Source organism: Motacilla alba, chromosome 20, assembly GCF_015832195.1.
Source record: "Motacilla alba alba isolate MOTALB_02 chromosome 20, Motacilla_alba_V1.0_pri, whole genome shotgun sequence".
NCBI classification, from domain to species: Eukaryota; Metazoa; Chordata; class Aves; order Passeriformes; family Motacillidae; genus Motacilla; species Motacilla alba.
In genome coordinates this window covers 6,701,327-6,723,180 of record NC_052035.1, presented here as the reverse complement: position 1 = coordinate 6,723,180, position 21,854 = coordinate 6,701,327, and the positions used below count along the sequence as shown (strand labels likewise).

Here is a 21,854-nt window from a genome sequence, read left to right as displayed (position 1 = left end):
CACAGGGGATTATGGGGTCCTTGTAAACAGTTGGTCTCCCCTACAGAAATGTAGGGGTTCAGGTAGTACATGGCATCTGCAGACTGCAGCCAGCCATGGGGAGCCATCTGCCAGAGCAAGGGGCCATTTTCCATTTTCTTGGATGAGTTTGAAGCTCTTCTAGGGAAAAATAAGGAAAAATAAGTCTGGAGTCAAGGACCAACACTGAAGATGCCAGGAATCTGGGCACATTCCTCACCATGCTCCCAAATCCCTCTCCATAAAGGGGTGATGAGTCTTTCTAGTGCAAACTGAAGTTATAGAGACCCCTCAGTGCCCCCATGTCCCTCCCTGGTGAGGTCAGTGCTCCATCCCAGCCGCCCAGCCAGCGAGCAGGGCTGACACATGATCAGGGTGACACTGGAGACCTTCTCCTAGGATGGGAACAACTTCACACGTATCAGGCTGCAGCTGGTAATGCCGCCATGTTAATTCCCTGGAAAAGGAACTCTGGAAAATCTTGCAGGTTAAGGGGGTTCGCTCACCCCTCAGGGGTCGGCTCAGAGCAGCTGCTGCACTCCAGCACATCCCCCTCTGTCCCCCTCGACTGCACCAGAGCCAGCTGGGTGGGAAAGCCACGGGGCGCAATGGGTCTCCAGGGAGCAGGGATGGAGTGCCACCCTCCACGCAGGGTTCAGCTCTGCAGGCTGCTCTCTGCTCCCCGATTTCAGCCCGGACCACGCCAACATCTCCCCTGTGACCAGAGCTGCCAGCCCTGCCTGGATGAGCGCAGGGCACCGACACAGCGCTGCCCACGGCTGCCCAGCCAAGGCAGGGTGAGCAGGCACTGCCGTGTCCCTGTCATGCTGCCATTCCCTGCCCAGCTGAGGCTCTGTGCCAGGGCAGGGCCATAAACCAGCCCTGGAGCAGAGCCAGAGGCTGCAGGGAGCGGCTGGAGGCGCCGGCGGCCGTGCGTCAGGGCACGCAGGGGTTGAGCAGAGCCAAGCCCTGCCTCACCAACACGGCCCAGTGCGGGCACTTCACAGAACGTGGGGCTCTGCAAAATCCCTCTGCAGCAGGGCTGCACGTCCCCAGGCCACCACCACACCCCAGATCCAACACAGCCTGGGCAAGGGGGCACAGGCAGCACGCAGAGCCGGCAGCCAGGCTGCCACAGGCTCACACATGTCTGAGGGTCTGTAAAAATAATTAAAAAGCAATGGATGTGGAACAAATAAATCTCTAGTTCGGATAGGGAGCCCACTTCCCTGCCTCCCCCAGCCCTGGTGATTCATCAGGGCAGTGGGACAGAGACACCTCATCTCATCAGGGTGTGATTCGTGGGGACAGAGCCCCAATAACCCTTTGTTGGCTGCATTTTTACTTGTCCTAATACAAAAGGCTGGCTCCTCTGCAATATACAATACCACTGGCTCCTCTGCAACCCTCAGGAATACAATTCACCACCTCTGCACAGCCCCAGCCAGAAGCAGGTGATGCTGCCTGGGTAACTTCATAGGATGGGAGGGATTAAATTGTGGGATCAGTGGAAATTACATCCCTGCAGCCTTCACCTCCAAACACTTCCAGGGGTGGGAGCACCCTCTGCTTCACCCCAGCAGCAGGATGGGATGGTGCATGGCTGCATCCAGTGCAAAAGCTTCAGCTCCCAGTGCCCTCCAGCCCAGCAGCAAGATGCAATCACCAGCAGTGACACACTTCCCCTTCCCAGCCTGTCTCAAGGCTCCCATGTAATTAGTGATGAATGTAAATAATACAACCAACCACGTAAATAATGCAAACAGCTCAAATCTCTTCCCTGCCCTACACTCCCCTGCTGTCACCCAGATACTGCGGTGACAGGCAGGGCAGAGCTCAGTGAGAGTGGCCAGGGACATTTAAATGATGCACAGCACCATGTGCAGGACAGGCCAGCAAAAACAGAGCGCTGCCTTTTGCTGCCAGCAGTAGTGTCTGATGGGTTCTGCTGGAAAAGAAAACCACACAGAGGGGTAAAAAAGTTCACTATATTAATTCATGGGTCACACTCTGCCAGGCAGAAGCTTTGCTACAGAGGCGGCAGACAAAAGCCAGCACCATAGTGGCTCTCCCAGGCCCCTTTCCTCCTTTCCCAGCCACAATCCCATGGATGTTCCTTCTGTCCTGGTCCAGGCCCCTTTCCACCGCGCTTGCCCTGCCACAGGGAAGAGTTGTGCTGCTCCTTGTCACCCATTTCATCTCCCCAGTAAAGCACTTCTGCATTTCTTTTCCCTCTTTCGTGGTCTTGTGATCACTGACTGGTCTAATTGTTTCCTCGTGGTTAATTGACACCACTGTTTTCCTTAGCACCCTAGAGAACAAACTGCAGTATCAAAAATAAGTTGGTTTTGGGCTGCGCTGATTGCAAGTGATGTTTTTTCCCCTCCCTACATATAAGCAGTTACTTATGCAGCAAAGACAGGCTTTGGGGTGGACCACGGGTATGCAGCATGATGCAGTGAGCATTTTTTCTGCAGTAAGACTTGACTCAGGGTTTTGACTCACAGTCAAATGCACAAAAGCATCCAAAAAATGAGGCCTTCCTTACAGCATGGACAAAACTCACCGGGCAAAGCCAAATAACTACATGTTTACTCATAGCTTATGTTGGCAGAACAGTGAGTTCCTGCATGCTATGCCTTCCACAACCCCACTCACTGCTTCAGCCAGAGCATTCTGCCCCTCTAAAGGGCTCTGAGCTCTCCCCTGGTGACAGCAGCACACACATCCAGCTTGGGTACACAGAGACTTATCAGAATGTCACTGTATCTGCACAGCCACACCAGGAGCTCTGAACCCCTTGGCTGATTTAAATCTCCTTAAAGCCATCAGTCTCCCATAGCTTTCACAAAAATGGGCTTTTGGTAGTGGGGAGAAAAGCAAATAATTCACACAGTGCCTGGGCTAAACTGTACCATGACCCTGGTTCTTACTGGAAACCAAAAATCTATTTGGGATTTCAGAAAGCTTCACTCCAGATTTGGGCTTTTTTAAAATCTTGGCCAGACACAAGATTCAAACACAGACAGCCCTATAAGTATATTTTAAGTGTATTTTGAAATGTAAATTTTTATGTATGTCTATATATATGTATATATAAAAAGTTAAAGTCTATTTTAAAGCATCAGACTCAGCTACATTTCCCTGAAATCTGCAAACAGTCCAACCATGACCTAAAGTTTCTGATGACCTGGCAAGGGCTGCACATTCCCAGAGCCCTTTTCCTCGTGTGGCTGGCTTCCAAGGGGCTTGGGAATCGTGTCCCCTACTCAAGGGACAGCAGATAACCAAAGCCTTTCCAGATGTTTATCTTGGCAACCTCAAATTCAAACATTAACAGGTCCCATTAGCAGCCTGGCCACATCTGGATCTTGCAGGTGGTTGCTGTGTGCAGGTGAGGAGACAAAACAGGAAAAGGTCTTGCAGGTCAGTGGGACCATTCCACCCCTGTCCTTCACATGTGATGCTGCATGGTGATCCCTGGCTTTGACTGCAGTTTTATCCATGTTCCTGTGCCATCAGAGAAGCTCTTGTGTTGAATGAAGAGCTCAGATCAGCCAGGGTGTGATGAGCCAGCACATGGAGCAGCCACTGGGCACCCCAGCACAGCCCTCGCGGGGCTGAGCTCAGTGTTTTGGCAGGGCACATCTTCACGGATCAGGGCTGAACTGCCAGCCTCCAGTGGCACCAGGGATCAAGCAGCTGGCACGTTCTTGGGCGAGGGACAACACCCCAGGGAGCACTGTGCTGACAGAAGCAGGAAATTCTATATCCCTGAGGAGAGAGCAGTGGCTCATCTCTCCCACTCCTCTGTCCCGTATCCCATCAAACCCCTATGTCAAATCTTACCACTCCAAATTCTCCCCCAGAATATTAACTGGAATTCCAGAAGCCCTTCACGCTTAGAAGGATTTGCATTTTAGGAAGCAGCAAGGAAGCAAATTCAAAGGAGACATTGACATCTCCAGAATGAAATTCCCAATGGCAGCCGCTGCTGACAGTTACCTGATTGCTGCTCTTTACTCATCAGAGCACACCTTCCATGTCACCCACTCCTCTTATGGCCTCACATGAAGGTTCTGTGCACACAACCTGCACCCATTAAACCATCCCATGGCCACAGGACAGAAGGGGGAAAAAATTTAAGGAGCTGGAGGGCTGGGTCAGTTTGTGTCTGTACCTACAACATCCAAGGGCACAAGGAAAATGAGTCAACTTCAAGACTGTATTCTCAGTCTTAAAATTAGCCACAAACCCACACAACTCATTGAGAAATATTTATGAAAAACATAGCCCCGAAAGCCAGTCTTGAATTAGTCAATTTTTCTAATATCAATAAATGTGATGCTTTTCATTCTGAGGATTTATATTAATTTTGCTTTATAAACAAACTCCAATGCCTGTCCTAGATAAATATAGATGCAATTTTGATCCATATTTTGAAGGGTATTTCTTTCAAATCACCCTCTCTATTTAGCTATCCTAAATGTGGCAGCCCAGAACATTACAGTGCTGAAGAGCTACTAAATTACTTGCACAGAAATTCTTGCAATGTTTCTAACCCCAGAATTGCCACTAATGCAAGAACACAATTAGACTGAGCATTTACAGAGCACAACAAATATCTGACTACATGGTGCAGTTGTATAGTAGCAGAGGTTGAAACCTTCCAAATAAATAACCAAAGGGATTTATTTTGGGGAATATCTGTGGCTACATATTCTAAACAGCTCAGACAGACTCAATCAAAACTCTTTGGCAAAGCAGATGTTCAGGCAGCCCGTCAGCGGCGTGCAGGCAGTGTTTGATGCGCAGGGGAAGCGTGCTGGGATGCTGTGGGTGGCTCATATCCGACACGAGAGCATTCACAACTCGCTGCCCGGTGAGCGAGCGCACGGCTCGCTGCGGTGGTGCACCAGCTGGGAATTTCTGGGTTGGTTCAGCCAGAAGCTGCAATAACCAGTCCCTGTGGAACCAGGAGTCAAAGACTACGCAAAATCAAGTATTTTGGTGTCAACTGCCAAAACAGACACTTAAGGGCAGCTTGGGGCAATGCTCCTGCTGCTCCTCCCTCATGCCCGCTGACAGTGAGCTGCGCATTCTGCGCCCAACAGGGAAAATCAGGGCACACACACATGGATGAGATGGCTGCAGCCCAAGCTCCCCTTGACTGAAGCACCCCAATGGCTCATTGTAGAACACTGTGCCTGTCTAGTGGGAACAGCACCAGGTCAGCCCTTTGGCAGAGACAACATGCAACCTCTGTTGTCACAGGCTGGGTGTGACACTGTTCATCCCCCTCCCATTTCCTCTGGAGCCACCCTTACCTCCATCAGCGTAGGTCTCGGTGCCGTAGCCATCCTGCAGGCCATTGTTCCATGTCCCCTCATACTTGGCTCCGCTGCTCATGCTCTGCCTCGCGCCGTACCGTCCCTTAAAGCCATGGGTCCACTCGCCTCTGTAAACCCACCGTCCTTTGGTCTCGATTCCCAGCCCGTGCCTCTTGCCTTGGGACCAGTAGCCTTCGTAGGTGTTGCCACTGGGCCACGTGTATATGCCCACCACCTCGAAGCCGTAGTTCCAGGAGCCCGAGTACTCGCCCTGGCCCTTGGGGCCGGTGCAGATGCCGTGCCCGTGGGCTTTGCCCCCCTCCCAGCCCCCGCAGTAGGCGCCTCCATCATCGAAATCAAACCTGCCGCCGCTCATGGTGCCCTCCGGTGCCCCTCAGCCGGGCAGCGTTCCCAGGGGCAGCGCTCCGGGGCTCCCGCATCCCCGGAGGGAACGGGCTGGGCGCCGAGAGCGGCCGCTCCTGCCTCGCCTGGCCCGGCCGAGGGGCTGGGGCACGGGAGGAGAGAGAAATTGGACGAGAGGGAGGGGAGAAGGGCGGGCCGAGCTCCAGCCCCCCCGGAGGGGCAGCCGCTCCGCGCCGGTACCTGCCCCGCGGGCACGGGCATGGGCCGCCCGGGGAGCCGCCCCGCGGCACAGGGAGGGAGGGGGGTCCCGATCCCCGCGGCGGAGAAGGGATGGGGGTCCCGATCCCCGCGGCAGAGAGAGGGATGGGGGTCCCGAGCCGGCCGCTCTCCCCCGCCCGGCCGCCGCCGCCCGCCCCGTCCCGTCCCGCTCTCCTCCCCCGCCGGGAGAAAGGTCAGCGCTGCCCTAACAAGGCCATCGGATCCCAGGAGCTGCTCCCAAAAATAACCCCCCTGGAGCCCGGCCCCCGCCTCGGGGCCCTTTTATGAAGGAGGGGAGAGACACATCCCACCCCCCCGCCGTCCCCCGCCCCGGGCAGGGATCCAGGCGGAGAAGAGGCTGGGAAAGTAAATGTCTGCTTAAAATAGAGCCTGGGAAGGGGCCGCCGCTCCCCCGGGCCGGCAGCCGCTGTCCCGCTCCAACGGAGCCCCGCGGGATGCGGGGACGGAGCGCCCGGGGCCAGGTCACTCACACCGTGTGTGACCGGGCAGAGGCAGAACAGGGAGCGAGAGCACAGCCGCCACCCGAGTGCAGCGCACAGCTCACTCAGCCCCTCTGCTACTCCCCAAAGTGACCTTCCCGAGCTGGCAATGGATGAAGTTCGGTAGTAGTCATTTACCCCTCTCTCCCAAACAACAAACTTCCCAAATTTCCTTCGGTTTAACAGCCAGCAGCATAATTCAGTCTGTGTGTGGGAAAGATGGCAGACGGTTGCAGACACACGGAGTAGGGACAGGACACCTCGTGTGTAATAATGCCATCACCTCGTGTGTAATAATGCCATCAAATACAGACGGCAGAGGACAAGGACTGAAAGACCAGCTAGCAGGCTAATCCAAGCCTTCTCTTCTTCCAGCACACCCATCCCACTGCTAAAAAGACATTGTCCCAGAAAGACCTCGGGGAAATGACCCTCCCTCACTGACCACCACGCTGAGAAGCTGCAGGAGCTGTGGGGTGTTACCAGCCCTTCCAGGGGAGATCCCAAAACCCCACCAAGCTCTGGGACAAAGCTGCCACAGACAGTGGTGGGTTCAGACTCAGTTTTTCAACTTTCAACCTCCACCCTGGCATTTCTAGGAAGAAAAGGAACAGAGGAAGCACACAATATATAACTGCAAGAATGCTCTGTGTATGGACAGCACATAAACACAGAACACCTGCAGGCACAGGTGAGAAGGACCAAGTTAGAAAGTTAATGACAAAGGGCTTCACTTTTATTCAGCCACAGGAAGGAATGAGCTCTTTGGTAACAGACTCCAACATGACTCAAAAGTGCCGCTTGGCAGAACCAGCCCTTTAAAGCCTTCTTTAAAAAAAGTCAGATTTTGAAATTGGCTCAAGTTTAATTTTTTTGTTGTTGTAAACGAAGTTTTTAGACGACTTAGGCAAGTTTTCAAGGTTCTTGCTGCATGATTAAGGGCCATAAATCCACATGTTCTCAAAGCAAAACCAGAAGGTTTTGCTTTATGGTTTCTGTGAAGACCAAAACATCTGAAAACAACTTGTGGTAACAGAAGAGAAAGCGTTAAGGCAGCGGTTGCAGCAACTCATGGTCTTCTATTCCACGGTGTTCCAGCACTTACAAACCCAAAGATGTCGTAACTGTCCCAAGAGGATGCCAAGTTCAGGACTATGTAATTATTTACTTAGCAACTTTTCCTAATTACACAGCACAGTTGTGAACTGATTGCACACTTTGTCTAAACATTAATAACTTATGCAGATTTTGGCATTTAAAGAGCTTTTGTTGACCACCAACAAGCCCACACAAACTTCAGAAAGCACTGACAGTCTGTGTGCACAAAGGCACCGCACAGAAATAAGAGGCACCAAAGAAATAAGAGCTGCTTTTATTTCTTCGTTTTGGCAGAAAAATTCCCATTTTCCCTGAAGACTGAGCCTGCTGCAGCAGCCAGCCCCAGCCTGGGGCTGACCTCTAGTGGCACTGCTCATCCCTTCCCAGTCAGCACCAGCTCACATTTTCCTACTATTTTTACATCTCCTGCATTTCAATCCACTTTAACACAGTACTGAGCAGTGGACAGTGCAGTCCTAAACCCTGCAGTACAGGTCTGTGGTCACTAATGAATGAAGTGCTAAAAGCAGCGCAGTCCTGAAAGGCACTTTCAGCCCCACGATGGTGCTGTGGTTGGAATTTGCATTTGAGAAGAGTTAAGAATAATTATTTGAGAAATAAAGTCATTCTGCACTTTGTAGCCCAGTTTTGTATACGACAGTCACCACAAAACTGCCTTGACTTCAGAACACAGGTGGCAGAAATGCAGCTATTGCAGAGCACAGAAAGAAATGTGGGACACAGGTATGAACTTACACAGCCACTTGTTCTGAAACACCAGGTGCTGCCACAGAAACTGCAAAAACCCCCAAGAGAAACACCAAATGATTTTGCAGGAAAATGTTTGTCTCCATTCCTTCTCTACATTTTGCACCTCGGAAAGTTGAGGTACCACGAATAGTAAAGACAAACCAAACACAACTTTTCTCACCCTCAACAAATTATATTGTTTGATGGGATGCTCCTTTGCTGGACACTTATAAAAGAGACACTGTGCTGATGCACACTGTGTATGGAGAGCTGCTTGTTTCTGAAGCAGTAAATCCCAGGAGAATGTAAAGCTGGACAGGGCAGCTAAAGTGGTGATGGTTTAGTGAGACTGGAGTGGAGACAGTATTTAAGATTCCCCTAAAACTGACAACTCCAGTTCACTCCAGTCTATGGGTTTTAATGGCTGAAGGAAGGGTAATGCTTGGTCCAACAGAGTAGGCTAAAAAAGAAGCTAAAAAAACCCCAAAACTGACAGAGTGTATGAACTAAGACCACTGAAATGAGCAAATTCTGGTTCGGTCACCATAACAAATACAGTGAGCAGAGCCCTTGCCCTCACTTTTCCTTTGGTTAACCACAGCAGCAACTTCCCGAAGAATGCAGGGTGTTTCTCTTGCACACAAGTCTCTAAGGCCTGTTGGAAATTCAGTGAAAGGTTTGCTTTCCACTTTTCCAGTAATAGTACCTAGGGGAGGGTAGGAGATGGTCACACTCCTTTATGAAATAAAATCAGAGGCACAAGCATCCAAAACCACAAGGCTGAGCCTTACAACCTGAGGTCAAAGTGATTTCAAAGGAGCTGAATGACACCAGGTGTCTCACAAGAAGAGCTCTAATCACCGAGCAATTTAGGGACTGCTCTCCAACAAAGCAAAAAGGATTTTGGAAACAAAGTAGAATTAATTGTTGGTTCTCTTAAGTACAGGCAGGTACACTCTAGGTTCATTTACCACATTATCTATTCCAAGCTTAAATTATAATGCTGAAACTAAACTGTTTGTCCAGCTTAAATAATCAACATCAGCTGAGATGCAAAGAAGTGTTTTTATTGCAAGCACAGTGAGCAGGGAGTGGGTTGCATATTCACATGATGTGCCTGAGGGCAGATTTAAACCAGCCACCCTTCTGGTTCTAGTGCTCCTTGCTGTCAGGTGTACATCATTTCTGCCATGTGAGACATTTTCTTTGGAATATACAAGAAATACTCCATGTACCCCGAAAGATCTTCAATTGTCACATCATCCACAAAGGCCCTGGCTTGCTCAGAGCAAGAGCGTGGAGAACTTGAGGGAGTTCTTGATGGCAAAGGCTGGGAGTGATCCTCAGCAACCGTTCTATCAGGTGCCAGCGGGAGGGTGTTCTGCAAGCCAGAGAATTTGTACACTTCCATATCTTGCCACAGTTTGCACTGACAGGCTTTGTCTGCACATGCACACGGCTCACTCGTGTTCAGCTTGCACATAGACTGGAAGTCAGAAAGCTCTGTAGTCTTTAGGCTTGTTTTGGATGCTGGAGAAGCTGCAGCTGGAGAGGTCTCCTGTGTGTTCTCTGATGTTAACTGTGCAACAGAAACTCCCAAAGACTCATCAGCTCCCTTGTGGCCATCGTCCGGAGTGACGCTGCAGCGCTCATGTGCGCAAGCTTCCTTTGGGACTGACATCCCAAACCCACTGCTGTCCTCCTGGGCATCGGCCTGGCTCTTCTGCACCAGCTGGCTGCATGTGGAATGTGATTTTGTGCTGCAGTGGATAAACTTTGGAGGGTGAAGAATTGGAGACTTGGAACGCCTGCGACGCTGGGTTCTCACAACTCCTCTCGAGGGCTTCTTCACAGACCTGCCAGACACAAAGGGAATGAAGAGTCACCAAAATATTATTGCTGGGTTATAAGGAACACTGGGCAAAATCTCTCCTGCATTTATATTGCATGCAGAAGCTTTAGGTTTGGAGTATTTGCTCAGAGTAGTCAGCTGTCTTGGAATTTGACTTAGTTCTAGACAAGCAGATGTATACAATATAAAAGGAACAACACGGAAATGCATCTCAGAGAGTGGGCTTTAAAGGTGAGAAACTGAGTAAAGCATGTGAGACGTGACAAAATAATCGCTACAAGAAGGACAAAGCACAAGAAAAGAGCACAAAACTAATGAATCAAGGGCAAAGGATGGTTTTGTTTCAGATGAGCATGAAGTTCTGCAGAGATACTCTAGAAACCAATTCTTTATTTTAATCTAGTTCCCAAGGCACAATGACAGCTTCTGCAGTGTCAAACAAGGATTGAAAGAGATGCATTCATGATTGTCTGATTCAAAACCAGCAGCTCACATTTGCATTGAGAAATGTCTACAACGTTTAGCCTCCTACCAGATTTTCTTTCACTTCACATAACTGTAAAGAACAGCAGTCATATGTGAAGAGAAAAAGCTGCTGTGAGTATTTTATAAAGTTCTCTGGTAAAGACAATTCAGGTCTCTTGTTTAGAGGGGCACCAACTAGTAACTGTCTACTTAATATGCCTTTTCAATGCAGTATCATTTCAAATAGTCTGATAATCCCAAGCTTCTCTTACCCATGCCAGGTTTCCTTAGAAGCACACACATTCTTAGGTTTGGTTTCATCTGCCACTGTTCTAACTATTGCTCTGGGACTTGTCCCATCACCCACAGAGAGAGAAGTGGTACATCTGTGAGAGACAGAATGAAGAGTTAACAGCCTGCGCTGGTTAGCGTTACGATTATGAAAATAAACCCTTGTGCATCTTTTCTCCCAGAAAATACTGCTCCAAATCATTTAGAATACATCTTCAAAGACCTGCCCACAAAGACCCAAATCAGAAGGATGAGCGCTGACACGCTCCTGTCTCCAAGGTTTGTGTAGCAGACCCTTTGACCGAGAGATGCCGTTCACAGCTCCGCTGCAGAGCAGCCCCACGTGTCAGTGACAAACACACACAATGGCCAAATTTCAGCTTCCCAGGAGAGGGGAAGGCAGAAACACCACCACTGAAGAAACACGTCTCTTTTTCCAGAGACAAATAAGCCATTCTTTCCTAAAAATAAATGTTCTTTGGACATAAATAGACTTTGTTTAGCTGAAGAACACTTAAGCCTCTGTCTAACATAGCCTGTCAACATAAGCTAAAACTCTTCATACTCCTGCAAGTTGAATCATTTGAGCCACAGAGTTGTGTCAGACCTTTAGCTTCTATTCAAGGCAGGGGCCTTAGTAGATTTACTAAATTTTCTGTTGTTATGAATTCATTCCTCACTCCCATTTTGAAGGACTCGCAATAACCCAAGAACAATTCTTTCAAGTTGTGACTTCACATATTACACTGGGAGTCCGAAGAAAATTATTTTCAAATCCTATGCTAAATCAGTTTGTAAACAGGACAGATTCCCTGAAAAGTGAAAATGAGTCCCCACACACCGATCTAAGATGGGGTTAAGAGAATGCAAACTATTAATCAAACTAATTTCCATTGAAAGGACAATGAATACACAACACAAGATCAAAAGGCACCAGTAAAAACTCCAAAGTAATCAAATATGCCCAGCTGGAGGATGGTACTAGAGACACTGAAGAAATGAGAAGCAACTCATTACTAATGAGTTTAATTACTTAAACAAAAGATAATTTTAGAAGCCCATCTACTCACAATCTCAGCTCTGTGCTAATTCTAGTTACCATGTTGATGCTGCCTTAGCTGCCCTTTCATTTCAGTGACAGTGTAATTGCATCACTGACAACAGCTTATGGGATCCCAGATTCTACAGGTAATATGCAATGGTGAACATTTGTCAGCAGAAAAAAAAACATTATATGGAAGCCTTCCTTTATTTAATTTCAGGTAAAAAATATCATTAGCAACAGAAGACATGTGGTGCTTGTGTTCTGCCACCTGGGACAGTGAAGGTAAGTGCCATGTGTCAGATCTCCACAAACCAAGACAACACAAAAAGCATTCTTTCCCATTTAGTGATTCTGGTTATTAATAGAAATTTTGTGACAGCAATGAAAATAGTTTGTGTGGGAATCATGCACTGAATCTATCGCTGTCCCTTACTGACATGGAAAGAAAGTTTCTCTCCTGGGAAAAGATGTGACTTTATTCTCATGACAGGCCTTCAGAACCATGGCAATATGCTAACTCCAACAGCAGAGTTCTAGTCCTATGGACTCCAGTACTGGTAACCTCTGGCAGCCAGATTCATGCCAAAATACATTTCAAGCACTTTGTGAGCTGATCATGATTGTGAGTTTTCTTTCAAACCTGCTGCAAGCTGACAGCAATCGAACAATTTACAATTCCTTAAGAAGTGCAGTCTGCAGGTAGTGAGTTTATTTATTTCAGTCTGTTTAACTACAATGAAAGCTTTCTGTGCCTAACCTTTTGCAATTACCTCATTCCCTCAAATTTCACAGCAAGGGTGTTCCCTTTGAGTCCATTTGTAAGCTGTTATGTCTGTCCCTTCCTGTGTTGTTACTCACCCAGCTGTGTCAACTCTCAGCTTTTTGAATGCTGTCTGCAGGCTTTCCTCTTCTCCATCCTTAGCTTCTGATTTCATCATTGGGATGGCCAGGAGGTGATGGAATTACCATGTACTGCTACGATCAGAAAAAAGACACATGAAAATAAGGGCCAAATCCTTGCTAAAAACATTAGTTGCCCAGCAGCACCATAATACATGAAAATAAACTCAGAATAGCACACTGAGCACACAAAGCTGAGGTCATCCTAGTAGGACATTTTTGAAAGCTGACTCAGAACAAGCTTTATGATACCCAAGAACGAAACGAGCCGTCTCTTGTACAACTGCAGGTGAATTAAATTCAAAGTCAAATTTAATGTCAACAGCATCTTGCACATACATTACAGCCCAGCCACACTATTCCACTTGTCTTACAGTGCTGCCAGAATAACTGCAGAAGAGGTGAACGTGAGAAGGAACAACACTATTAGAAACAGTCAACCTTCTACAACTCTTCTTTCCAAATTTGGGGCTCAGTGTTACACATACACTTTAAAAAAACCCAAAACAAGAGATTTTTTTTAAACAAGATAAAAGTTTTAAGCCAAACAAAACTTTTTGACCTTATGTCTACGTGCCAGCAACAGTTACACAGTCCTATCAGAACACAGTATTATGGTTACAAATCGTTGTTAAAATTTACCAGTATCAGCTTGTGAACAAGTACAAATGCAAACAAATACAAAAAGCAATTTGAAAGCCTTGCTTTAAATGAAAAAAAAAATAAAATTGGCCGATGTATTTTTCTTTAATCTACCCTGGCCATCATTTAGTCTAGCTACAAAGGACCTCAAATCTTTCTAAATTTGATGCTCTTCGGGTTGGCTGGAGGTCAGGCCCCAGTGGTGTACCCCAGGGTCAGGACTGTGCAGTCCTGTTTGACATCCTCGTCAATGACCTGGGTGATGTGGCAGGGTACCCTCACCACGTCTGCTGATGCCACCAAACTGGGATGAATGGCTGAAACACCAGTGGGACCTCAACAGGAACCTCGTGAACTTCAGCAAAAGGAAGGGGAAAGCCCTGCACAAGGGTTTTTGTAGCAAGGAAAAGAACTCTCTCTTCACTAAGGCCCTTTTTGCCAGAAGCTCTGCAGCTCAGTTACTCATGCAGAGGGACGGGGGAAATCTCTGCCCCTGTCATTGCAGTTGGAGGCAGCAGCTCTCCCTCCCCACTGCTGCTCTGGCTGCTCACTGCTGTGATTTCACCTGGATTGCACACAGCTATTATGACACACACAGCACGACAATGCAGCATAACAATTTCAAGGCACGTGGTGTCCAATGAGTCAGACGGGGAGTAAACAGGAGAGGAAGAAGCTTAAACACTGACAACATGATGCTCATCTGAACAAGTTACTATTTCATATTTTCTCCGAGCCAAATTTTACTGCTATGGTGAAACAGATGGTTCTTCACTTCATTTTTATTCCTTGGCCCCCAAGTCATCCTCAGATGATTCTTTGAAATGAAAAAAAAAATCAGGCTATATAAGTTGGGGGGGGGGAGGGTTTAACAGCAAACCCCTGTATTACATAGCCTTAGCAAGAAGATGAAAGTAAAAAGTTTTTAAATCACTGTACGTTTCTCAAAAGACTAAATATTTTATCGTGCTGCCCTTCATCACCAACACTGCAAACTCTCAAAACAATGCGGGGTTGATTTAAATAAAAGTCTCACTGGGTGACAACAAAGTATAAGCTTAAGCATTTTAAACGCACGAGCCAACGAGCACACACATTAAAAAAAAAATCAATTACTGTGAAAACCAGTCAAAGTTTACCGTGTCAAAAAAGCACACTGAAACTTACGTATTTTACCTCCCAGGCAAACACGCACCTTTCTTTTCCCATTTATTTTCGGCTGTTTCCCAGTCCCACCGCCCTGCAATGCCCCCGGGTGCGGTGCGAGGGGCCGAGGCACGGGCACCTCCATCCCCCGCGGGCTAACCACGGCCCCGGGCAGGGATGGCCACGGCCCCGGGGGCAGCACACGGGCCGCGGGACGGGAACTCGTCCACGTTTCATTTCTAGTCTGTATTTTTTCATTCTGTATTTTGAACCGCTCGGAGCTCCCTCCCCAGCCCTTCCCGCCCGCAGCCCCGGGAGCCCCCGGGGCTGGGCAGTGACTCAGCACCGCCCCGCGCCCGGCCAGGCTCCCCCGGCGCCCTCCGCCCTCACGAGGGAACCGGCGGCGGGAACCGCGCGGGAAGGTCTCGCCGCGGGGACGCGACGGCGCTCACCGGCCCCCGGGGGGAGCAAGGGGGACCCGCGCAGGGGACGGGGATGAGGACGCGGAGGGGATGAGGACGAGCACGGCCGCAGGGCCGAGAGCGGCACTCACCGCGCTGCGCGGGCCCGGCCCGCCGCCGCCGCCGCCGCCTCCCGCCGCCCCGGAACCGCCGCCGCTCGCGCACGCGCACCCGGCGGGGCGGGCGGGGCCGGGGCGCGCCCCCGCGGGCGGTGACGTCACGTCCTGTTGTGGAGCGCGCCCCGGGCCGGCGGCGGTGGGTGAGTGGCGGCGGCGGGTGAGTGGCGGCCCCGCGGCTCCCGCGGCTGCCGGGGCGGCGGGGGGACCGCGGAGCGGAGGGGCGGCCGCGGGTCTTCCCGGCGGGGCGGCGAGGGGAGGCCCCGGGGCAGGCGGCGGAGCGGGGCCGGCGCTGGGCGGCCGCGGCTGGGGGCGGGCGCGGGCAGCGCGGGCCTGGCTCGGGCCTGGCGCCGGTCCCGGCCCTGCGGCCGCGCCGACGGGGCTGTCACCCCGGGCAGTGCCCGGCCGCCCCCGCGCTGCTGGCGGTGAGAACAGGCTCGGCGGCGATCTCAGCAGGGTGTGAAGAGCCTGAAGGGTGGGCACAGAGGGGAGAGCCAGGCTTTGCTCGCTGGTGCCTGGGGGCCGGAGCGGGGGCCGTGGGCACACACTGAAACGCTGTCTGAGCGAAAGGAAACGCTTTTCTCTGAGGGTGGCTGAGCACACGCGGTCCAGGGAGGCTCTGGAGTCTTCCTCCTTGGGGTTATTCAAAGGCTACCTGCATATGGTCCTGGGAAACCAGTGTGGGGTGGCCCTGCCTGAGCAAGAGAGTGGGACCTCCAGGGATCCCGGCCCACCTAAACCATCCGGTGACTCCTGAAATCTTTCTGAAGCTTTGCTGCAGGTGCCATGCTCATAACTCTGTTACACAGGTTGCCAGGATCTGTATTCGCCTATTGATAAAAAGACACTGATGTTTTTGACACAGGCTGTGCTTGTTCTTAAAAATTCAGACTTTGGAGTTCACAGTGGAAAGCCCAGGGTGGGTCTGGTCAGAAGGCAGTGACACTGCCCACAGAAGAGTGAGCACCCATCACAGTGTCAGTCAGTTTTGTACAGAGCATCTGTGTTGAGACCCCAGCATCAAATCCCGATGTCTGTGTTTCAGTTTCTGTATGGCACGGTTGGTTACCCACTGAGAACACATCCATGGACTTGGAAGCTAAAGATGAAGAGGAGGAGAGTCTACAAACAGCATTCAAAAAGCTGAGAGTGGATGCAGCAGGGTAAGTGAGCAACAAAAAAGGCAATGTAATTTGTCAGGGTTTTATTACATATTTGTATTTTTTTTCTATTATTTTACATTTCAAAAAGAAAAAGTAATTTGGTGAAAGGTTCTTTGCTCTCTCTGAACTGCATCACTTCAGATGAAATGCAGTCATTATAACTGTCTAATATGCAAAGCAGTTCTTTATTACAGAGTGATTTTCACTAATATCCAACTGAAATCACACAGTGACTGCAGGGAAACATGAAAAGACTTACCTAAAGCAGTGAACCCACTTGTCACCTGGTGTGACACAGAATTTGTCTGTCCCTGTAAACACTGGTGTCTGCAGCCACATTATAAGCCTTTATTTAGTGCACAAAATTTTGCTTAGAAGGCGTCTGGACAGTGGCACCAACGCCTCGGAGTGTGCTGGGGAGCCCAGCCTCACTGGGAAGGGTCAGGCTAAATGTGAGCTCTGAGCATTTCTGATTTCAGGGGATTTTGTGGAGTCTGCAAACATTCTTACAATACAAACTTGCTCAGTAAGACACTGGGTGTGCTGATAATGTGTAGTGTAAGAGCTGATAAAATTATGCAGTCTAACACTCTGAGACAGTTCACTTGAAGGCTTTTGGGAATTTACAAACACAAGAGGAAGTTTTGCGTTGACAGTGTTACCTTGTGAATTCATCCCCACGGCCTTCAACACAGTGAATTCAGGACTTCCTCTGCATGTGGAAATATACTTTGCTTTGCTACTCGTTCCCTCTGCTTCAGGATGTCTTCTGAGCAACGTGGAAAAAAATAGCTGTTCTCTGTCAAGGAACTGTGGTTATTAATCATAACACTTTCGATGTAGTACCACTGGCAGACTGTGTGGGCTTCTGGTTGATTCCTGATGACATCTTAGGCATAAAAAGATCTTGTTTTGCAGGCATGTGTTGTGAACAGCTCAAATCTTGTGACTAATCTGTTAAGATCAACTTTGGGCAGAGTATTTGGGCTTTTTGCTAGAGTTTCAGCCTCATTTCTTATGGTTTTCTGCGTTCCAAATCACACCTGCAGCCATCATAACTATAAATACAGATTCATGTGCTGAGGCATTTATGTTTCTCATCCACACCTCCAGGATCAGATGCTTTTTTCATTCCATGCTTATCTCAAAAATGTAATGAGAACTAAATAAATCAGTAATCTGTCCTTGCCTGTTGTACCTCCACCACTTCTCCACCGACTCCCCCTCAGCCTGCTGCTCCAGGTGCCTGGCTTTGCATTTCAGAGGAGCAGGAGACTGTCTTTAATGACTGTTGTCTGACAAGAACGTTTGGAACCTGAGTTTACATTCCTTTAATGCGTCATTTTAGTACAAATAGGGCATGACATCAACCTCTGGGCATTTTGGCTGCCTTTCATTTCATCCCACCTATCTTTAGCCACTTGACAAGGCCAGTATAGTAAGAGGGGTTGTATAAATCTCTCTAAGGCCCTGTTTCTACCCACTGACTACAGAGGGAGTCAATGCAGCGAATTTGATGGGCTTGGCTGAGCATCCAAAGCACAGAGGCTGGATGTGGGCCTTTGGAGCCTTATGTTCAGGCATTTCTGTGATGTGCCATTTCCCTTTTTACCCAGATGTATTGCAGCTCTGTCCGTGGGTGACGGGACGATTCTCAGAACAACGGCAAGAGCAGCCATGGATGGAGCCAAGCAGCAGCCTGTCAGCTCCAAGGAAGCGTGGCATGGGTAAAACATGACACATTGAACACTTGCAGGCTGCTTTTACTGCCACTTGTTGTTAATTAGTTGCTGCAGGATATCTTTCCTTTCTATCACAAAATGTTTCCATAACTGATATGTCGTTCTTCGATTTCATCAAAGTCTTTAAAAACAATATTGCATCTTCTCTTAGAGAGGGCTCCCAAAACTTTCTTTTCTGTTGATATCATCAGTAGTACTTTTCTGCAAGTCTTAAACCTTTGCAACCCCCTCTCACCTCACTCTTGGGTTCTTTTATTGCTTTTGAAGTACCTGGATATTCAGTGTGACTCTGCCAGCAGCTCCAACTGACCCAGGTTCTGCACTACAGTTCAGTTTGGGATGACAGAGTATCACTGGCTTAAGGCAGAAGACTTGGGGGGAAGCACCTTGAGTAAGGGTTCCTTGTATGTATCTTTCCTCTGGGGGAACTCGAATTTCTTCAGAGTCCTCCACGGTTTGTGCAAGAGATTGTAAGTGTCCAGTCATCTGGTATTTCTGAGCAGAAAAATAATCTTGCCAAATGTTTTCAATCACATTTTAGAGCTTACTGAGCTGTAGTGTAGATTCTGGAGTTACCCACGTGCTCGCCTGTTGAACCCTGCAGGTGTGTGAGAAAGCCCTCCCGAGGATCGGCAAGGGTCCCGCGGCGCCGGCGCTCCAAGTCTCCGGTCCTGCACCCGCCCAAGTTCACCTATTGCAACATGAAAGCCAACAGCCAGCTGAAACACAAAGCCCAGGCAGACGCTTCCAAGGGTGTCATCAGCTCGGATGTTTTTGTCCCAGCAGAGCATGGTACGAAGGACGGGCAGGATTCTCACCTTGAGGCCAGTAACGACAGAACTGAACCGTTGGGAGCTTTCACCGCCGAAGAGCCTTTGCAGCATCTGGGGGAGAATTGCCCTGCTCTCTCCTCATCCTTTGAGAACAGCTTGCAAACCTCAGATTTCCAGTCCTTATCCATGCTCGGCAGCGGCAGGCAGTGCCCTTGTACGGACAGGAAGTGCCAGTGCCAGCAGTGGCGCGCCATGGAGGTGTACTCCTTCTCCGGCCTGCGGAGCGTCCTGTCCGAGTGCGAGAAGGCTGTCCTGGGAGTCCATGCCCACTCCCTCCAGAACAGAGCTCCCTCTGGGACAGCCTCAGCGAGCTCTCCCAGGTCTTGTTCTGAGCAAGCTCGAGCCTTTGTGGATGACGTGACTATTGAAGATCTTTCGGGATACATGGAATACTACTTATATATTCCCAAGAAAATGTCTCACATGGCAGAGATGATGTATACTTGACTGTAAGGAATAGAGAATCCTGAAGCAGAGTTTGATACAATGGTTGGGCTAATTGCCTTGTCAGTGCCATGTTTTCACTGTTGTGTGTTTGATTAAATGTTTCTTTGCCTCATACAGTTTAGTTTTCTAATAAAATGAAAAATTAAATATAGTTTCTGAGCTTAGTTCTAAAAAGAACGCACTAAAGTCTCTGAATACCTTAACAAAAGCACTCTAGATCAAATGAGCTCTGTTTGGTTTTTGGTTTGTGCTGTGGATATTGAAGCTCTGTATGCTGTTTTCACTATGTTTTGGAAAAAACCAAACAAAACCAAAAAAACTTCTATTTTTTTTTTCTGATATTTTGACGTGTTTGGAATGTTCATTCTTAATGTATCTCCATACTTGGAGAAAAGTTTCACAGCTACAGCTCCATCCTCTTTATCCTGCTCTAGAGAAAAGGATGAGAAGGCATTCAGCATTTTGGATAGGATTAATCTCCTTTCCTTGAACACTGGCTGGCTCCTTTTTTAGTTGGATCAAGTTGTGAATGCTTCTTCCTTACAATTTTTTTGGGAGGTCCAGAACGTGCTGGTGTGTACTTGGACCCTTCCTTAATCTAGCTTGCTCACTCTTAAGCAGTTCTATTTTTCTGCAGATAAGTGAAGCTCTTAGAAGTAAAAATATATTTTGTTATTTGTGCTTTACAGATGGGATAATGTAGGGGGGAGTGGAGCAGGTTTTTGGGCTGTGCAGTCTCAGAAGTGGAGAGGGTGGAACCATCTATACAGGATGTTTCTGAGCACATCTGATACACAAAGTGGTGTGGAAAGGGGGTGAAGGAGATGTGTGTGTCATCCTGGCTTTGTGCTGTAGAGCTATGACATTCCTGCTGGTTGAAAATACTGCAATAAAACATTCTGTTGCCGAGACTTGCATTAATAAATGTTTGTCAAAACCCAGCAACCCAAAGTCTGAATAATTTGGCACATATCTTCCCTCAAGACCTTTTTGGTTAAAAAAAACCTGACAAAACTCTGGTATCAGTGTCAGCTGTACATGCTCAACAACCATGTCTGAGTAAAGTACTGTAATTTTTACTTACATGCTGAAAAATGAGTGGTCAGCAAGCCAAGGAGTCACAAGCAGTTGTGTAAAAATAGATGAAAAGCAGATGTGGCCAGTTGGCCTTGTATTCTGTGCTGGAGAAGGCTCAGACATTCTAGATGATAATCACTGTAGATTTTCTTCTCACCATCCCAAAAATTTACAAGTCCAGGAAACTGAGATTTAAAATCCAAATAAATAAAAAACATAAGAATACAACTAAAACTCATTTTGCTCTTAAGTTTCATGCATATATTTAGCATGCAGTATTTGCTCTTACTCAAATTAAATGTAACTGATTTCTACATTTCCTCGTGTCGCCTCCCTGTTCCAGCTCTATCCTGCAATACCCACACACACTTCGGGTTTTCTCCCCTTTCCCTTCTTCTCCCTACAGAAAATCTGGTATCATATGTACTTTGTAAACATAAATATTTAGTACCAGCTATCTTTGCTGCTGCTATTTTTCGGAGGGTGTTTCTGCTCCAGCAGAGGGTATCTGCTCCTATTTTTATTCATGTTTTGGTTCTGTGCCCTCTTTAACACCATGGGAATTGTTGCTAGACAGAGGGCTGTTTCCCTGCCTCTTGGTGAGCGCTGATCCATGTGTGTGAGGCTGAGGCACAGCTCTTCCACGGGCACAAAAATGGTTATTTAAGCCTGGTATTGGTTGTCCCCACTCCTCTCTGCATCTGGAGCCTAATGAAGGGGCACAGCAAGGCCCTTCTGGAGAAATGTGGAGTGGCAGTCTGGTCAAGGTCACCTTGGGGCAGTTTCTGCTGTGCTGCTCTTGAATAAAGTGTGCAGAACCCCGGGAAATGTCTGGGCTGGTGTTACGTAAAGCCAGCACGGATGGACAGCGTTGGAAGGGCACGTTTTCAGTTGTGGAGCAGGACAATGTGCCACACACCTGCTGTGTCCAGGGAGAGAGGAGAAATTGGGGAAATCATGGAGGTTAAACTAGTCCAAGATATACCCTGAAATGGAGGGGTGAGAAACGAATTTAGGTTGCCAGAACACCAGGTGGGAGGGAAAAGCCTGAGAGCAGGTTCTGAGGGCACACTTCCATAGTGTCCCGTGGAGGACTGGAGGAACTGCTACTGAAGGAGGAAGGAAAAGGGGAAAAAAGTAACTCAGCCATTTTGTTTCCTTCCTGAACCCCTGTTTTTGCTAGTGTTTAAGCACATCTAGTCCTGCCTGTGGCAGAGCAAGGGCAGATGTTTTGGTTCTTGACTGCAATTGTGAGGTTTGCAGCAAATGTACTGGAACATTGCTGGTGACATTTGCACAGCACAGACCAACCCGTGGGGGTGCATGATGAGAGGCCCAAGAGGCCCATAAGAGAGGC

General features: G+C 48.6%; 3 protein-coding genes across 16 annotated transcripts in view; 1 reads left to right on the top strand and 2 right to left on the bottom strand.

Annotated features, from left to right (window-relative positions):
- Positions 1 to 6,141, bottom strand: part of JPH2 (junctophilin 2) — a 31,600-nt gene extending 25,459 nt beyond the window's left edge. The window contains exon 1 of the mRNA XM_038159155.1: positions 5,346 to 6,141. Within this exon, the coding sequence (XP_038015083.1) occupies positions 5,346 to 5,724 (379 nt within the window). The 5' untranslated portion in view covers positions 5,725 to 6,141. The remainder of the gene's footprint in view (positions 1 to 5,345) is intronic.
- Positions 6,142 to 9,363: 3,222 nt separating this feature from the next.
- LOC119710304 (oxidative stress-responsive serine-rich protein 1-like) lies at positions 9,364 to 15,277 on the bottom strand. Of its 9 annotated transcripts, none has more exons than XM_038159221.1 (4): positions 15,212 to 15,277; positions 12,829 to 12,945; positions 10,907 to 11,020; positions 9,364 to 10,173 (listed from the first exon to the last, which is right to left on the bottom strand). In XM_038159221.1, the coding sequence occupies exons 2-4, from the start codon at positions 12,906 to 12,908 to the stop codon at positions 9,486 to 9,488; spliced, it is 882 nt and encodes a 293-aa protein (XP_038015149.1). In that variant the 5' UTR covers positions 12,909 to 12,945; positions 15,212 to 15,277; the 3' UTR covers positions 9,364 to 9,485. The 9 variants fall into 9 exon arrangements, with proteins under 9 accessions (XP_038015149.1, XP_038015151.1, XP_038015157.1 ...); XM_038159223.1 differs by having other exon boundaries at positions 12,829 to 12,942; positions 15,212 to 15,259; XM_038159229.1 differs by lacking the exons at positions 10,907 to 11,020; positions 15,212 to 15,277 and adding exons at positions 14,229 to 14,329; positions 14,708 to 15,202.
- Positions 15,268 to 20,365, top strand: LOC119710305 (oxidative stress-responsive serine-rich protein 1-like). Of its 6 annotated transcripts, none has more exons than XM_038159231.1 (4): positions 15,268 to 15,395; positions 16,281 to 16,398; positions 18,015 to 18,125; positions 18,745 to 20,365. In XM_038159231.1, exons 2-4 carry the CDS (start codon positions 16,322 to 16,324, stop codon positions 19,418 to 19,420), a joined length of 864 nt encoding a protein of 287 aa, XP_038015159.1. In that variant the 5' UTR covers positions 15,268 to 15,395; positions 16,281 to 16,321; the 3' UTR covers positions 19,421 to 20,365. The 6 variants fall into 6 exon arrangements, with proteins under 6 accessions (XP_038015159.1, XP_038015164.1, XP_038015160.1 ...); XM_038159232.1 differs by having other exon boundaries at positions 15,308 to 15,378; XM_038159233.1 differs by lacking the exon at positions 15,268 to 15,395 and adding an exon at positions 15,529 to 16,154.
- Positions 20,366 to 21,854: the final 1,489 nt, after the last annotated feature.

Excerpts from the sequence above, each read along its gene's own strand:
- LOC119710304 (XM_038159221.1), bottom strand. The coding sequence starts at position 12,908 with ATGATGAAATCAGAAGCTAAGGATGGAGAAGAGGAAAGCCTGCAGACA. Across the intron at positions 11,021-12,828 it reads CTGAGAGTTGACACAGCTGG|ATGTACCACTTCTCTCTCTG; the intron begins GTGAGTAACAAC and ends TGTCTCTCACAG. Across the intron at positions 10,174-10,906 it reads TCTAAGGAAACCTGGCATGG|GTCTGTGAAGAAGCCCTCGA; the intron begins GTAAGAGAAGCT and ends TGTGTCTGGCAG.
- LOC119710305 (XM_038159231.1), top strand. The coding sequence starts at position 16,322 with ATGGACTTGGAAGCTAAAGATGAAGAGGAGGAGAGTCTACAAACAGCA. Across the intron at positions 16,399-18,014 it reads CTGAGAGTGGATGCAGCAGG|ATGTATTGCAGCTCTGTCCG; the intron begins GTAAGTGAGCAA and ends CTTTTTACCCAG. Across the intron at positions 18,126-18,744 it reads TCCAAGGAAGCGTGGCATGG|GTGTGTGAGAAAGCCCTCCC; the intron begins GTAAAACATGAC and ends TGAACCCTGCAG.